The sequence below is a fragment of the Diospyros lotus genome, chromosome 1, assembly GCF_014633365.1.
Source record: "Diospyros lotus cultivar Yz01 chromosome 1, ASM1463336v1, whole genome shotgun sequence".
NCBI lineage: Eukaryota > Viridiplantae > Streptophyta > Magnoliopsida > Ericales > Ebenaceae > Diospyros > Diospyros lotus.
The window spans coordinates 23,206,539-23,223,781 of record NC_068338.1 but is presented as its reverse complement, the minus strand read 5'-3'; the positions used below and the strand labels follow the sequence as shown (position 1 = coordinate 23,223,781).

The window sequence follows — 17,243 nt, the reverse complement described above, 5'->3', positions numbered from 1 at the left end:
CACTACCTACTCTAGACTTCGGGAAGAAAAAGAAACATTTTGACGGAGGCAGTAGTGACCAGAAAGATGGCTACAATATTGAGAGTAATTTTGGTGGTGAAAAGCATAATCTCAAGAAAAATTATATTGATCAGGTTGATAGGATAGCATATCAAAAGGAGCCCACAAATCCTTTTGAAGGAGAAGTGCATGTAGAGAAATATCTCGATGAAGATGAGGAAAAAGAAGCTGTTGGATAACTTGCATGGAATCAAGAGGAACCAACTGAAAAATCAATCAATATTAAGGAAGTTGTTGCTGGAATCAAAGCCAATTTATCAATGGTAACTCAAGATTTAGAACATGAAAGTAGATTCGATGAGGAGATCTATAAAGACCACACTTTACAAGAACTGGAAGCTAATAAATCGGAGATTGAAATCACAGCAGCCCCTAATTCCAATGCTCACAAACAGCATTGGTCTGAGCACCCAAGGCAAGTCTACAACTCTTCATCACTATATTTCCAAGATGATGTTGATATTTTTGCAACAGAGGTTGGCCATGGGTTGAATGGGAACGCAGTAAAGGCAGCTATGGCTGTAGATTCGTTATCCATCCTGTATTGGAAAGGGAGACCGATTTTGGTCGGCCAGCTATTGCAGAAGGTGGGGGCATCGAACTTGAACTCGATCAGATTTCTTCAATTGAAGCTCTAGGCCAAAGTATGCTTGGAATGTATCTTGGAAACCTAAGAACGAAGAAGAAGAGGCCTAAAAGATGCAAGCAAGCAAGCAAGAAGAATGAAACAGATTGAGAAAGTGGGTATTGGATGAAAAGTAATAAATAGTTGCTGCAAGTTTTGGGGGACAAGAACTCTCTCAAGGAGGGTGAATTGTCATGACCTAAGAAATAATAGAAGGGCATTATTGTAATAAGATTGCAATGGTTTGTTAGGATATTTTTACAAGTTGTTAGAGCACATGGGTGCTGTTAGGATGCTATTAAAAATTAGTTAACTAGCTACTATGCCTATAAAAAAGCCAATTGTAAGAGGAGAGGATATGCATGAATTGATGAAATGAAATCCTGATTCTCTCTACAATTCTCTCCCTTCTCCCTCTTGTTTCTCTCTATTGCTCTCCCTCGTTTCTCTCTAATTTTTCCACCGTTCTTCTTCAATTTTCCCTCTAATACATTCTGCTCTTGACCTTAATTCAATCGGATCTTTCTGATTGTCCATTTCAGCTCATTATGAACCCTAGGTTCATGACAAATGCCTCGGTAATTTTTGAAGTTAAAACAAAGATCAGTAGCACTAAACAAGGAGGGTTAATTGTCACGGAATATTATAATTGAATGAATGGTTTGTGGATAGAGTTAGATCATTATCAAAACATAAAAAAGGTATGTAGTGAGGATGATGTCACTCTTAGCCAAATATTTGAAAGAGATAGGGTTGTGGAATTCCTAGCTAGTCTCAACTCAAAGTTTGACTAAGTAAGAGTGCAAATCCTTGGTAGAGAAAGACTCCTTTCCATTAATGAGGTTTTTGCTACAGTTAGAGGTGAAGAGAATAGGAGGGTAGCCATGCTTAGTGAATCCAACTCAGAAGGGTCTAACTATGGTGTCAAATAAAGGAGAAGGAGCAAGGCTTAGAGCTGGGAAAGCAAAGGTTCAAACTAGGACCTCCAAGAGAGAAGGACTATGGTGTATTTACTGCAAGAAGCCTAGGCACACTCGAGATGCTTGTTTTAAGCATCATGGGAAGGAGGTTGTCTAAGTGGAATTGGAGGCTTCAAAAGCCTGGCAACAAAGAACTAGGCTTATCTATCTAACAAGGGACAACAGGAAGGAGGACCAGCTAATAAGACATAATCCATCTCAAGTTTTGATCTTGCTGAACTGAATTCTGATGAAATCAACAAACTCAAGTCTTTCTTAAAGATAATTTAGGATGGGGCCTGCTCACTTGCTCATCAAGGTAATCCAGGTAGTTGTCTACACTCTGCATCCTTTTCTACCTCAAAAACTAATAAGAATGACATTTGGATCCTAGATTCAGAAGCAACCGACCATATGACCCCTAACCTCATGTTTTTGACACCTATAAACCTCTAAACAAATCACAATAGCCAATGGAACCTATGACCTAAGTTCCTATCACCAGATAGGGCAAGGCCATCCTTAGCCCAAATTTTCCAATTAAACAGGTACTTCATGTACCAAATTTGTCAGCTAATCTTGTGCATGTCCATCAACTAGCCAAAGAGTTGAATTATCGTGCTATTTTCTCCCCTCATTCGTGAATTTCATGCCATGACGATAGGGAAGATGATTGGTGTTACTAGAGAACAAAATGAGGTGTACTATCTGATAAAGGAAGGACATTATCCTAAAGGAGACCAGTTGCAGGTTGCTTGCTCATCTCAGGCTACCTCAGATCATAGGGATATTTGGCTGCATCACTACCGTCTTGGTCATCCTCCTTTTACTCTCTTAAAGAATATGTTTCCTACTTTGTTTAGTACCATAGATCCAAATAGGTTTCAATGTGATGTATGTGTTATATCTAAACATCATCATTTTTCCTATCTAATTAGCAAAAACAATCTCTTGTAAGCCTTTTGCATTAATTCAGTCTTATGTGTGGGGACCCTCTAAAATTCCTAACTGTTCCGAGCCTCGTTGGTTTATTTCATTCATTGACGATTGTACTCAAATGACTTGGTTTTCTTGTTAAAAGATAAAATTGCTATTGGAACTGTCCTACCAATTTTTTGCAAAAATGATTTCAACCCAATTTGGCCTATACAGAAATTGAGAACTGCTAATGCAAGAGACTATTTCAATCATCACTTATATCAGTTCTTTCAACAAGAAGAGATTGTCCACGAATCTTCCTGTATAAATACTCCACAACAAAATGGAGTAGTTGAAAGGAAGATGAGACATCTCCTAAATGTTGATAGATCCCCCCTCCATCATCATTATGTCCTAAAACTTTATTGGGGTTGGGGGGAGGGGAGGGGGAGTTGTCCTTACAGCAACTTACCTATTAATCGAGTTTCCACCAAGCTGTTACAGCATTGGAGTCAATTTCCATGTCTGTTCGTTCATTTTCCTGACCTCAGTTTACATACTCCCTTTCCTCTAAAAGTGTTTGGTTGTCTCGTTTGTTCACATACCTAAAGCCTCACCGAGATAAGCTTGATCCTAGGATTGTCAAGTGTGTTTTCCTAGGTTACTCACCCACTCAAAAGGGGTACAAGTGTTACCATCCCCCTACTAGGAAGTTTTGTGTGTCTAAAGATGTAACCATTGTTGAATCTATGCCATTTTTTGGTCCATCTCAGGTTGGTCACCGGGGGAGATGATTCATGGTGACCAAAGTAATGGTGACATCTTCTTTCCTAACCTAGAGTCATCTCCTGCATCTTCTCTTCCTCCTATCTGCTCAAGTACTAATCAATAGCCATGCTCTATTCCATCTCCTCAAGGTCCTATCTACTCTTCAAGTAGTCATGACCAAAATAATGATGAAGTTGTTCCTAAGCAAGCAGCCTCACAAAAGTTTCCATCTTCGGTGAGGTATAAAGGATCTCCTCGTGTATTCAAACAAACACAGCCTAATCTGAAAACTCAGCATGCACCAACATCAGTCCCTAGTCAAGGTATGGACTTCATATAGCCTTCAACCTCAATTCCAACTGATCCTATTCTTGATGATTTAGACCTACCTATTGTTGTTAGAAAGGGGGTCAAAAGCTATACCAAACACCCCTTAGCCAATTTCCTGTCCTACCATCGTCTCTCCCAAAACCGCAAAGGTTTCCTAGCATCTTTAGATTCAATTGTGATTCCTGATTCAGTTGATGAGGCTCTAAAGGATCAGAACTGGAGGCAAGCTATGCTGGAGGAGATGAGAGCATTAAAGAAGAATCATACATGGGATTCAGTATCCAGACCTAAAGGAGTCACACTAGTAGGCTGCGGATGGATTTTCAATGTCAAATATAAGGCTGATGGGACCCTAGAAAGATTTAAAGCCAGTTTGGTAGCTAAAGGCTACACTAAATCCTATGGCATAGACTATCTTGAGACATTTGCCCATGTGGCAAAGATAACTACTGTGTGAATTCTTCTATCACTAGCAGCTTATTTTGGATGGAATCTATAGCAGTTGGATGTAAAGAGTGCATTCCTACATGGAGACTTAGAAGAGGAAATCTTTATGGAATTGCTACCCAGATTTCAAGAAAGGGATGCAGGGAAAGTTTGAAGGCTCAGGAAGGCTCTCTATGGACTCAAGAGCCTGGTTTGGTCGATTTTCTAAGGCCATGAAGGCCATGGGATACAGCTAAAGCAGGGGTGATCACACCCTCTTCATAAAGCACTCAAGGGAAGAGAAGGTTACTGCTCTTTTGATGTATGTGGATGACATAATTGTCACCAAAAATGATGAAGAAGAGTAGAGGAGTCTCAAGGAAAGTTTAGCCTGTGAAAGAGCATATTACCTGAGTTGTTGTTACTATATTTGTGCTGATGATTATTTAATTAGTTGTGATGTTGTTGTATTTTGTTATATGGTAAGTTGCTTTGATATGCGCTTATGTTGTAGTTATTCAATCTTAGTTAGGTGGTGGCTACTTGTTAAGTATATATAATTAGCATTGCCTTCATTTTATGTTTTAATGTTCTCATTTGTTCATTCTATTTTCTCTAAGTAAAGGTCCGAGTATTCTTTTCTCTCGATTGTGCCCTAGCTTCATTTGCCCTAGTTTCATTCATTTCATGGTATCAGAGCCTTTGACCAAAGTCGATGGCGTCTAACCCCGATCACGGTGCCTCCCCTTCCTTTCCACCTCATTCTTCTTCATAGTTATCCTCTGCCTCATAGTTAGACTTTGTTGCGATGGCAAAAGCCTTTAGTTATATACCAATTAGGCTGGATCCGAATAACTACATCTTTTGGATGGCCCAAATCTCAACTACAATCAGAGCCTTTGATCTCCAATCATTCCTCAATAAGGCGCCACCTCTAGAAAAATATGTGATGGATCATGACGTTGGTGAATACGGACCTCTTGTGATGAATCCGAAATATTTGAGTTGGATGCAATCAGATCAGTTGCTGCTAGGCTGGCTTTTCTCCTCAATTGACAAGTATCGGCACAAGTGATTCATTGTGAATCATCTGCCAAGGTATGGTCGTCTCTTGAAAATCTATATTCTCGCCAAACTATGGCTAAATCATTTCAATTAAAGCAACAGCTTAGATCGATTAAGAAGGATTCTTTGTCAATAAATGACTATGTTCTTAAGATCAAAACAATAGGTCATTCACTTGCTACTATAGGAGAGCCTGTAAGTGACAAAGATTTGCTTCTTGCAATTCTCAATGGACTAGATCACGAGTATGAGACAGTCGTTAGTCTCATTACTTATCAAATGGATGATATTGATCTTGAAAAAATCCAGTATTTGTTGTTGATGCATGAGCAAAGATTAACTTCTAAGAATCTATCGCATTCATCTATCAATGTTGATTCGATCATGCCATCCTCTATGCATGTTAATATGACTGCATATACACCGAGAGGCGCTGGAAAATTTATGAACAATAGAGGTGGTTTAGCACAAAATAGAGGTGGTTACATAAACCGAGAGGGAAGAGGTCGAGGTAGACAATCTGGTAGAAGAATTTGCTGTCAACTATGTGGCAAGCCAGGGCACTTTGTTAATAGATGTTATCATCATTTTGATAGAATTTCCAGACAAATTCTGCTCCTATGTCTGGTCAAAGTTTTGGTCAGAATTTTAAAAGATCTTCAGTGGTTCCTCAGTCAGATTCGAGAGCATTTTTAGCCTCCCTTAGTGATTCTAGCGAGGCCTACATGAGTGATCTAGGTTCTATTCAAGGGGGGCTCATTATAGCCATTTTTCTCAGTCTCTTGCTAATACTCCAGTCTTCTTTGTCAGATCCTTCTTTCTTGACTCCGGAGCCACAAATCACATAACCTCAAATCTCAGCAATCTTTCTTTGCATGCTTCTTATAGTGGTAGTGATGAAGTCTCCGTTGGTAATGGTAAGCAACTTTCTATCTCTAACATTGGCCTTGGACAATTGCATACCCAAACTAAACCTATCTACTATTTCATTATCAAATGTCCTACATGTTCCTAACATGAAAAAGAATCTAATTAGTGTCTCACAATTTACAAGAGACCATAATCTTGTTGCTGAATTTAACTCCCATTCTTGTTTGATTAAGGACAAGAATTCCGGGCAAGTGCTACTCAATGGATGCCTTAAGGATGGGCTTTACCAGCTGAGTTCAACACTTGATCATGTTGCTTCCCGCGCTCCAGCCCAGCCTGTTGAGTCTAATTCGATTGTTGGCAATACATTTTTGTCAAAGTGTTTACCAGCTGAGTTCAGCACTTGGTCGTGTTGCTTCCAGCACTCCAACCCAGCCTGTTGAGTCTAATTCGATTGTTGGCAGTACGTTTTTGTCAAAGTGTAATGTTTTTCCTTTAAACAAATGTCAAAGACAACATCCATTTTGTCATGGACTGTCATCTAGTGTTCATGTAGCTCACAATGATAAGGTGTGTCAACAATGGCATGCAAAGTTAGGGCATCCATCATTCAATATACTGCATTTGGTTCTTAATAAAATTCATATTCCCTGTTCTCATTCAATTCTTTCTTTTTGTGATTCATGTAAAATTGGAAAACTCCATCAACTTCCCTTTCCTAATTGTCCAATTACAGCAAAGAAACCACTTGAATTGGTTTACTCAGATTTGTGGGGTCCCTCTCCTACTTTGTTTGTTGAAGGTTATCGGTATTATATTGTTTTTGTGGATGCCTATACAAGATATGCATGGCTATACCCTTTGAAACTCAAATCTGATGCCCTATCTACATTTGTAACTTTTCATAAACTTGCTGAAACCCAATTTCAAACCAAAATTCAGGCCTTACAAACAGAGAACAGTGGGGAGTTCAAGGTATTCTTGCCTTATCTTCATAGCAGTGGACTGTCATCGAGAGAAAACATAGCAGAGATGGGGCTCACTTTATTATCTCATGCTAACATGCCACTCAAGTTTTGGGTTGAAGCTTTCCAAACAACGGTTCATACCATCAATTTGCTTCCTTCCTCTCTTCTCAAATTCAAGACACCATTTCAGCTTCTATATCACAAGCACCCTAATTACCTAATGTTGTAGCCTTTTAGATGTGCTTGTTTCCCTTATCTTCGGCCTTATAACAACCACAAGTTCAATTTTCATTCAACCAAGTGTATTTTCATTGGGCATGAACAAGCAGGTTATAAGTGCTTGCTTCCTTTTGGTCGGGTTTATATTTCACATCATGTGCAGTTTAATCCTGATCAATTTCCCTTTCCTCATTTGTTTTCCTCTTCTTCTCCTATATCTCAGTCTTGTTCTAATGGGTTTTCCAGTCTCTTCCTTCTTTTGCTTCCTCTACAGTAGCACAGCCCTTAGATTCTTCCTTGTCAAACACTGATTCCTCAACTTCCTCATCCATTGGTTCACCTCCTGCTGCTGCCATTTCACAGCCTCATTCTAGACATGCAGCTCATGCCACTAAACACACAACTGCACCAGCCTCTTCCACTCATCCTATGCTTACTAGGTCCAAGACCAAACAGCTTCAGTTTATCTCTCCTCATGCCCTAGTGGGTTCCCTAGAGCCTAGTTCTGTTCATGAGGCATTTTAGACTCACAATGGGTTAAAGCTATAAAGGAAGAGTTTGCCGCGTTGCAGTCATAGTTGTTACAGGCGCGCCTAGGCGCAAGGCGCCAATTTAGCGCCTCGCCTGAGCCGAGGCAAGGCGATTTCAGTGAAGCGCTCGCCTTGCACGGTGAGGCGCCGAGGCGAGAGGCACGCCTCATGAAACCTAGGTATGAAACCTAGGTTTTAATTAAAATCTAAGCAACCCAATTCCTCCCCTCTTCTCAGTTCCAACATGTATACATTACAACATATTTACATTTCTTTAGTTCAAGTAAATGCCCACATTTTTTTTTATTTATATTTTACCTTCCATTTACTTTATTACATAAATGTAAATAAAAAAGTACCCCCATTTGGATTCAATAAAAATATCTAAAAAATCAAAATCCATAAAAATAAGAAAATAGAATTTTGATTTTAGTACAAAGTCAGGATTTAGCAATTTCACCACCCCCAAAATACATACCTACTATTTCTTGAAAAATTCATTAAAAATCATTTTAACAACAATGAATATTAGCTATCAAAATACCGGGAGATAGTTTTTCAAATGAAAACATTTTCTTATATGTCTCCTTATAATGCACTAATCTTCCAGACTTAGAAAAATAGCATTTTTCAAAATGAAAACATTTTCTTGATTGAAGGGGATGATGAAGATATTGACCTTGATGTTGATGATCTCCTTGATGATGATTGATTAAAACTTCTTTATTGATTGTGGACTTGTAGTGTTTATATGTTTGTTTAGAACTTTGCATGATGATTGGTACTTGTTTGAGTTTGAGACTTTAAGTTTGAACTTTGATGATGTTTCTAGTTTAGAATTTGCATGATGAATGAATCAACTTTGGTGATGTTAGTTTAGAATTTGAAGATAATGAATCATTAATGATATGCATGTGTTATTATTGATAATTTGATAGTTTTTTATGATTTTACAAGATTTTGAGTTTTTTTTCTAAAAGGTGCGCCTTGCTTCGCAAAGGCACGCCTCAGGCTCCAGGACCCTTTGCGCCTCACACCTTTCAGAACTATGCTTGCAGTGCAATCATACTTGGGATTTAATTCTATTTTCTGAAGATATGAACCTCAATGGCTACAAGTGGGTTTTTAGAGTTAAATATGATCCTAATGGGACAGTACTTAAGCACAAGGCTAGTTGGTAGCCAAGGGATTTCTTCAAACACCGAGAGTTGATTATACTAAAACTTTTAGCCTGGTTGTTAAGGCCCCTAGTATTCGAGTTTTATCCACCTTAGCTATTACTTTTGGTTGGGGCATTCAGCAGGTAGATGTAAATAATGTTTTTTTGAATGGTGACCTTACTGAGGATGTGTTTATGTCTCAACCAAAGGGGTTTGTTGATACTCGGTATCCTTCACATGTGTGTAAGCTAAAGAAGTCGTTCTATGGCCTTAAGAAAGCTCCTCAAGCTTGGTACAGAAAGCTAAGAGTTGCTCTGCAGTCATGGGTGTTTATACAGGCTATGTCTGATGCTTCATTGCTCATTAAGCGCACTCCTCAATTTGTGTTGTTTGTATTGGTGTATGTAGATGATATCCTAGTCACAAGATCTGATATTGCAGCCCTTAAGAGCATTTATTCAAGATTTGGACACTAATTTTGCTCTAAAAACTCTAGGATCTGTTCATTACTTCCTAGGGTTTGAAGTTCACAGAGATCATAATGGGATTTACCTCACAAAGTCTAAATATACCTTGGATTTATTGCAAAAGGCAGGTATGCCAAACTGTAAACCATGTGATACTCTCATGAATTCAGCTATCTCCTGAACTGATGAGGGTGATTCTTTTTCAAATCCATCTCTATATCGAACCATTATCGAGTTCTTGCAATATTTGACCTACACTAGACCAGATATCTCTTTTGCAATCAATAAGCTAAGTCAATTTTTGTACTCTCCTAAACAATAGCATTGGATGGCCTGTAAGCGATTGCTTAGATATCTCAAGGGTACCCTTGGTTTGGGTTTATTGTTCTCACCAGCACCTACTAATTTACCCTTAGTTGTCTACACTAATGCGGATCATGCTGGTTGTGGGGTTACCAGGCAGTCAATTAGTGGTGTTTGTGTGTTTCTTGGGAATCTGATAGTGTGTAGTTCTCAAAAGCAGTCAATGGTTGCCTAGTCTGTTGGAGAGGCTGAATATAGGGACTACTGCTCAAGGGGTAAGTGAGATATTGTGGCTGAAGTCACTGTCTGCAGAGTTGGGATATCAATGTGTTCATACACCGATTGTATGGAGTGACAATATGGCTGCTAAGAGTATTGCTAAAAGTCCGATGTTTCATTCTCGCACTAAACACATTGAGATTGATGTGCATTTTGTGCGAGAAAAGGTGGAAAATAGTGAGGTGGAGACTCGTTATGTTCCTACTTCCTATCAGCTAGCTGATATCTTCACTAAGGGTTTACCAAGGAGCAGATTTCAGTGTTTGTGTGACAAATTCAGTCTAAAGTTGTCACATATCCAGGCAGCAGCCTCACAAGAATTTTCAGAGAAACAACCGGTCAAGAGGGAGTCTAGTTTGAGGGAGAATGAGAAAGAGCATATTACTTGAGTTGCTATTATTGTGTTTGCACTGATGATTATTTAATTAGTTGTGTTGTTGTATTTTGCTATATAGTAGGTTGCTTTGATATGCGCTTATGTTGTAGTTATTCAATCTTAGTTAGGCGGTGGCTTAGGCTTGCTAAGTATATATAATCAGCATTGCCTTCATTTTATGTTTTAATGTTCTCATTTGTTCATTCTATTTTCTCTAAGTAAAGATCCAAGTATTCTTTTCTCTTGATTGTGCCCTACTTTCATTCATTTCATAGCCAAGGAATTTGATATTAAAGACGTTGGTACTCTCAAATATTTTCTGGGAATTGAAGTTGCCTACTCTTAAGGCTGGAATATTTCTCTTTCAAAGGAAATATGTATTGGATTTATTGGCTGAAATAGGGTTAACAAGTGGAAAAGGGTCCAATATTCCAGTTGAGCCTAACAGCAAACTATGGAACAATCCTAGCAGCCAGCCAATTGACAAGGGGAGATACCACTAGTTGGCTGGTTGATATATCTCTCCGACACTAAGCCCGACATTGCCTTTACTGTTAGCCTAGTGAGCCAATTTATGCACAGCCCAACCGAGGAGCATATGCAAGCAGTAAGGAAGATTCTAAGCTATCTAAAGGTTATTCCAGATAAGGGAATCTTGTTTAAAACAGGGACTAATCTAGACATTAAGGGATTTACAGATGCTGACTATGCTGCTGGATCCGTTACTAATAGAAGAAAGTTTGTGTGTTCCTAGGTGGAAATCTAGTGTCTTGGAGGAGCAAAAAACAAAACATTGTAGCAAGATCAAGTGCAGAGGCAGAATTTAGAGCAATGGCTCTTGGCCTATGTGAGGTATTGTGGCTAAGGATCATCCTAGAAGATTTGAGGATCAAAGACAAGGGTTCAATTGGGTTGTTTTGTGATAACCAATTGTCAAGCCCTTGAATTAGGGCTGGCAATTTCAATAATTACAGAATGTAAGAATGAGGGAGAGAGATAGAAACAGAGAGAAAAGAGAGAGATAGGAAGAGGTAACGAAAAAGAGAGAATTATGACCAATATTATTCATTCGATGCCTTTCCATCTTGCCGAAGGTCTCTATTATAGACCCTCTAGCTGTTATCAATCCTCTAACTAACCTAACAACCATGCTAGCTGTTGTACAACTTAGTTATTCCCTTTTCCCGCCCAACCTCTTAAACCTTTTCCGTTAGCCCTCCTAATAGCTTATACCTAAACTAATTTCCCCAATTACAAACATACCCCTAAGGTTGTGACACTAATCAGCCATTAGCATTGCCCACAATCCTGTCTAGCATGATAGGACAAAACACATAGAAATAGACCAACACGACATAAAAAAGAAGTTGGAAGCAAGTCTAATTCATTTACCTTATGTTCCATCCGAGGACCAAGTGGCTGATGTGTTGACTAAAGGGCTAACAGTTAAAAGGTTTGGAGATTTAATATGCAAGTTGGGAATGATAGATATACTTCTCCAGTTTGAGAGAGAGTGTTAGTTCCAGTAAATTTATGAAAGAGGAATGGCACGTTTGTGTGAGATTAGAAGCTTCCAAATTTGGTTTAGGATACTTTGCCTAAATCAGACTTAAGAAACTTTCCTAAAAGATGTACATATGTATCTTTCCTTTTGTGTGTGATTGGTGTTTCCTATGTTGTATTTTTCCTCCTCTATAAGAGGACTCATCGTGTACATATTAGAATACGAAGGATTTATTCAGTTTCAGTTTCTAACACAAACAATTAAGATAATTTGATCAACTGAGAAGAAACCCAAAAGATGTTCTTACAAGAAGAGTAGATGAAACCAAAGAAGTAAGAAGTCCAAGAAAACTTGGTGGGAGACTCTTAGGCATGATATATTCATTATAAAAATTTGCCGAAAGATATGGCTACAGATAGAGATGATTAGTGAGTTAGAATCCATATAGCCCATCCTTACTAGTGGGATTAAGACTTAATATGTTGTTATGTTGTTATATTACATCAAAGACTTGTATAACGCACTTACGCTTTTGCATTAGTAACTTAATAATTGGCTAGACAAATTGAAGAAGAAGTACCATGAAGGTTCCCATTTTGTAAATTATTTTAGTGGATGAAACAAAGGGAGCAAATCTCGCAAACAGTACAATCGGAATCAATGTTATAAGATACGTAGGATATAAATTGAATGCATTGAAATGAAAATCTTTATAACAACTAAAGTAGAAATGAAGCCAAGAAATAACAGCGAGCAAAATTTTGATAGAATTACAGATTGCCTAAATCAAGAAAAAAAAATTATATGTCATGTGGTAAAGAATAAAACACAAGCAGATCTTAACTTGTAAATTTTTCACAAGACTAATTAATGCATCGATACCAACACATCCAAGGGCATGCCTGAATATAAGACAACTGGGGTCTTACCACTCGACAGAAGCGTGAAGCATCTCTCTTTGACAAATTCCCATAAGACCACCCCCTTACTTGAGCAGCGGCACCTTCAATTATTGGGGCTGAATAGCCAGAACTATCTGCTTTACGGCGCTTTGGGCCTTTCTCCTGGGGTTCTACTCCCCTTTTTTTCCTTTTGTTACTTCTCTCAGGGGGGTTAGCCTCCATATAACTCTTATTGTTTCTTGCAGCTCGAGGAACTAAAGCTTCCTAAACAAGAAGCAAACTTATACAGATATGTAGACTAAAAAAAGTAAACATTTTATAAATTTGTGAAGCAAGACATATTCACAGATATTTCATGATTAACCGTATTAAAAGATTAGATCTCATACTTCAGCTTGAGCTACAGCTTCTGGTTTTATCCAGCGGCTCCAGAAGCTCCCATCATCCTCTGCACTACAGAAGTTGGCAACCTATATATAATAACAGATGAAGGAAGTAGCTTAGATAAGAGATACAAAGACCCATCACAATATGGACGATCCTGCTACCATACACAACTTCCTAAAACAAAGGAAAATATCAATGGTAGATGAGATAACAAAAAAGATAAATAGAAGAGAGGAAAAGGAAGGGAGAAGCATAAGATATTTGAGTAATAATAAAAAAAAATTGGCCTCTTTTTCTTGCCTTAAAAGCACTCAATAACTCATTCCCTTGCTCTTCTCCAGCTGCCTTTTCTTCAACCTTTTCAGCTCTTTCAAGAATTTCATCAATATCCATACTTAAAAGCCTCTTTTTGCTTTCTTCATCATTTTTCTCCTCCTTAAATAGTTCTTCAGCCCCAAACCTCAAGATTGCCGAGAGCTCATTCTACAGTCAAGAGAAGACAAATGTTATATCCAAAACCTACTAGAGCAATTACAGAGAAATTGTTAGTTCTGCAAGGATAAATAACATGACAGACAATTACAAGAACACCAGTAATTCTGTTGACCTAACCAATGCCAACTCTTATCCAATTCATATATCCTACTACAAGATACTAAAATTTACATAGATCATTGTGGTTCGTATTCTTACTTTGTCGAAGGAACTTCCCTTTTTAGCTTCTTTCTTCTCTAACCTACCCTCAGCATTCAATTTTTGAATCACCAAATGGTCAAGAACCTGTCAAGGACACATCAGAATATAATTAACCCATACAGAAAGCCAGCACAAAGGCATAGATTAAACACAAAATTATTTAAATAGGCAATAAAATGCATCTAAAGATGAATTATACACAAAACAGGCTAGAAAGAGAAAAAGTTGATGGCAAATCAGTATACCATCTTCTTCTTAGCGCGTTCCAAGATATCTTCCTCCACACTCTTACTAGTAACAAAGCGGTAAATATTAACAACTTCTTGCTGCCCAATTCTATGAGCTCTACTCATGGCCTAAAATAAATGAAAAATACCAAGAAACAACAAATGAATGAGTACGACAAGAAAGTGATACTGCAAAAGAAATGAAAGATGATACTACACCAACCTGTAAATCATTTTGAGGATTCCAATCTGAATCAAATATTATAACTGTATCTGCTGTCGCGAGGTTGATACCTAAGCCACCAGCACGAGTTGAAAGAAGGAAACAGAAATCGTCACTGCCAGGTGCATTAAAATGTTCCATTGCCTGTTGGCGAACTTCGGCCTTGGTACTACCATCTAGCCTCTGAAACTGGAACCCTCTATGTGACAAATATTCTGCCAATATATCCAACATCCTAACCATCTGCATCAGATTATTGATGTACAGATGGAACAATCAGGTTAACAAGCTCACGCAAATCACTAAGAAGTTATCTTTTTGATAAAATCAATACCAATGTAAGCTGCAACATCTCATCCATATGTAATCAAATATTTTTCAAACTGGAAAATAAATGGATGACAGTTGAAATACACAAAGATACACCTAAATCCTCTAACAAGGTGCATTGTCACTAGAATACTTGCAAGGCCTAAAGGTACTTTCATTGAATGAATTACTCATTTATTGAGATGCAGAGACAATGGACTTGAATTCCCTGAAGTAGCACTTAAACCTAAGCATATCATAACACAGCGACCACGCAAGTTAGATTCAAAATGTTTTTTACTGTTCTCATTTTAACTTGCAATTCAATCTGTCTACAATAGCCAGTTTTATTGACTGTGTCCCTGACTCTTGATGCTGCAACAGACTTATGATCATGTTAGTTGGTGTTTCTTACATCAGATTTTGAAGTTAAAAAGGATTCAGGCAAGAACAGGGCCAAGATTTAAGGTCATCAGGATCAATTAAACATAACTACCAAACAAAATAAAGTGATAACAAAAAATTCTATGGTTATAATAATATTTCAAACCCACAAATATATTATTGCAATTGTCCATAATGAGTTTTTGGAAAGCACTGTACAATCGATTCCGTATCAACATTGGTAACTATAAGCTTATATAATTCAAATTCAATAACAGGCACCCAACATTATCGTTCATTAAAAATCAAATCATAAACAGAATAATCTCTAATGTTCTATTTGTTTCTCAAAGAAATTGATTGTTATTAAATTTAAGATTAAGTACTGAACACACCTCAATTGTAGACAAAAAAATCACATAAAAAGTTGAATTTTCTCTCTGCTCCCATTGGGTATCTTAGTCCCCCATCTCCACTCCCAGCAGGTTATGGATATCCATAGCATGTTTATACTTGTGCAACTTAAATTAAAAAAACATCTTTTTATTCACTTCATATCTCCAATTCTTAATTAAAATTTGGGGTTACAATGTATATTTGAATTAATTTCTTAATTCAAACCTAAAATCATGTATATTCATGTTTGTTATGATTGATTTATTTGAACTAATTTCGTGATTCCTAGATTGCATTAAATTTATGCCCACCTTATTTTACTTTTTAATGAGCACAGCTCAAACATCTTTACTAATTAATTCTTGAGCATTTAGAAACCTTCATAAAATCTTTAGTTTGTGATTCCTATTCCTTGGGTTTCAAAATGTTCCATTTTCAAGATAACCAGAATAACATGAGATTTTGATTAGCTCTACTTTTAGTTATTTGACTGAGTTCAGCAGCTGGCCATGAACCATACATCATGAGACATTAGCAAGATTTTTAAAAATTAGTTTTGCTAATAACTGCAAACAGTCAAATGTGGGCTGGGCTACAACCTATTTGCAGTTTCCAGGCCACTGAATTAAACTAAGCAATTTGCCAAGGATGATATATGGCAATAAATTTGTGAAACAAACCTGAGAAAATATTAACACACGATGATTAGTTTCATGCAATCTGACAAGCAGCTTATCAAGGATAACTAGCTTCCCACTGCTCAGGATTATCCTCTCCAATTTACTGCTACCAGTAATGTTGGTGTCCCCACCATAACCATGATCAGCACTTTCAAACAAAAATGGATGATTGCAACATTTCTTCAATTCCACCACAATATTTAACAGTGAAACCTGTAATTTGAGAAGTCAAACCCATTACTATTAACATAGAAATATACACATGCATGAACTAAGCAATGATGAGCAGTAACAAATTGCTTGTAAACATCAGCAAAAATCAAATTTCTTATAATTCAAATTCGACTGCCTATTATTCACAAAGCAAACAAAAAAAAAATGTGGTAGTGATTCTAAAGAGTGAATAGGAAATTACAGGAACGACAACAATAAAATCTACACCGGTTTACAGTGCCAATCTGTATGCAAATATTCTCACTTGTGGAACATCAGAAACATCTAGCCTACTAACCTGATTTCCACGAACTCCTTTGTTTAAATCATGGAAGTTGCGTTCCAAGATCCATTTATAATACCTGCATTAAATCAACAGGCAAAAGGCTTGAATAAAATGAACTTAGGTGATGGTCCAAAAGAATGTACAATAATAGAAAGCCCTTACTGCTTCTGAAGAGGGGACATCTCAACCCTAAGAATACGTTCAATCTTGGGAGGCAAAGACTTCTCCACATCCTTGATAACTCTTCGAAGGATGTGAGGCCTCAATTCCATGTGAAGATTAGCCAGCTAAACAAAGCAACCCAATCCAAATTTGGTCTCAGCAGTAGAAAAGTTTATCCAACAGGCATAAACGAAGAACAAGAGAAGTAAATGGGTAGGTGACAGTGGCATGCACCTCATTCTCATTGAAGGAACTAAGGTTCTTGTAATTTTGAACAAAGTCATCCTTACTCTTAAATTTATCAGGATCAAGAAAGTGAAGCAGAGCCCTGTTATTTAGAGAGAGAGAGAGAGAGAGAGAAAGTAATGAGTCTAGTGCAATCCAATTCTGGTCAGAAAAAAATCGTAGCTGTGGGATTCAATGAACTTACCAAAATATACTCCACACAACATGAAAAATAATTCAAGATCATAATTTGCTAGACCCATCCTTGGGCCAAGGAAAAGAAAAGGAAAACAAAAACAAACACAAGAACAAAAAAAATGTAACAC

General features: G+C 37.5%; 1 protein-coding gene across 4 annotated transcripts in view; it reads right to left on the bottom strand.

Moving 5' to 3' along the window:
- LOC127798349 (protein CHROMATIN REMODELING 5) overlaps positions 1–17,243 on the bottom strand; it is a 54,377-nt gene that overhangs the window by 8,760 nt on the left and 28,374 nt on the right. For all 4 annotated transcript variants that reach the window (XM_052331868.1, XM_052331885.1, XM_052331893.1 and 1 more), the window contains exons 16-25: positions 16,927–17,020; positions 16,693–16,817; positions 16,543–16,606; positions 16,032–16,244; positions 14,263–14,505; positions 14,058–14,168; positions 13,810–13,896; positions 13,417–13,599; positions 13,119–13,199; positions 12,757–12,993 (exon numbers count right to left, since the gene is read on the bottom strand). In XM_052331868.1, coding sequence (XP_052187828.1) covers positions 12,757–12,993; positions 13,119–13,199; positions 13,417–13,599; positions 13,810–13,896; positions 14,058–14,168; positions 14,263–14,505; positions 16,032–16,244; positions 16,543–16,606; positions 16,693–16,817; positions 16,927–17,020 — 1,438 coding nt within the window. The remainder of the gene's footprint in view (positions 1–12,756; positions 12,994–13,118; positions 13,200–13,416; positions 13,600–13,809; positions 13,897–14,057; positions 14,169–14,262; positions 14,506–16,031; positions 16,245–16,542; positions 16,607–16,692; positions 16,818–16,926; positions 17,021–17,243) is intronic.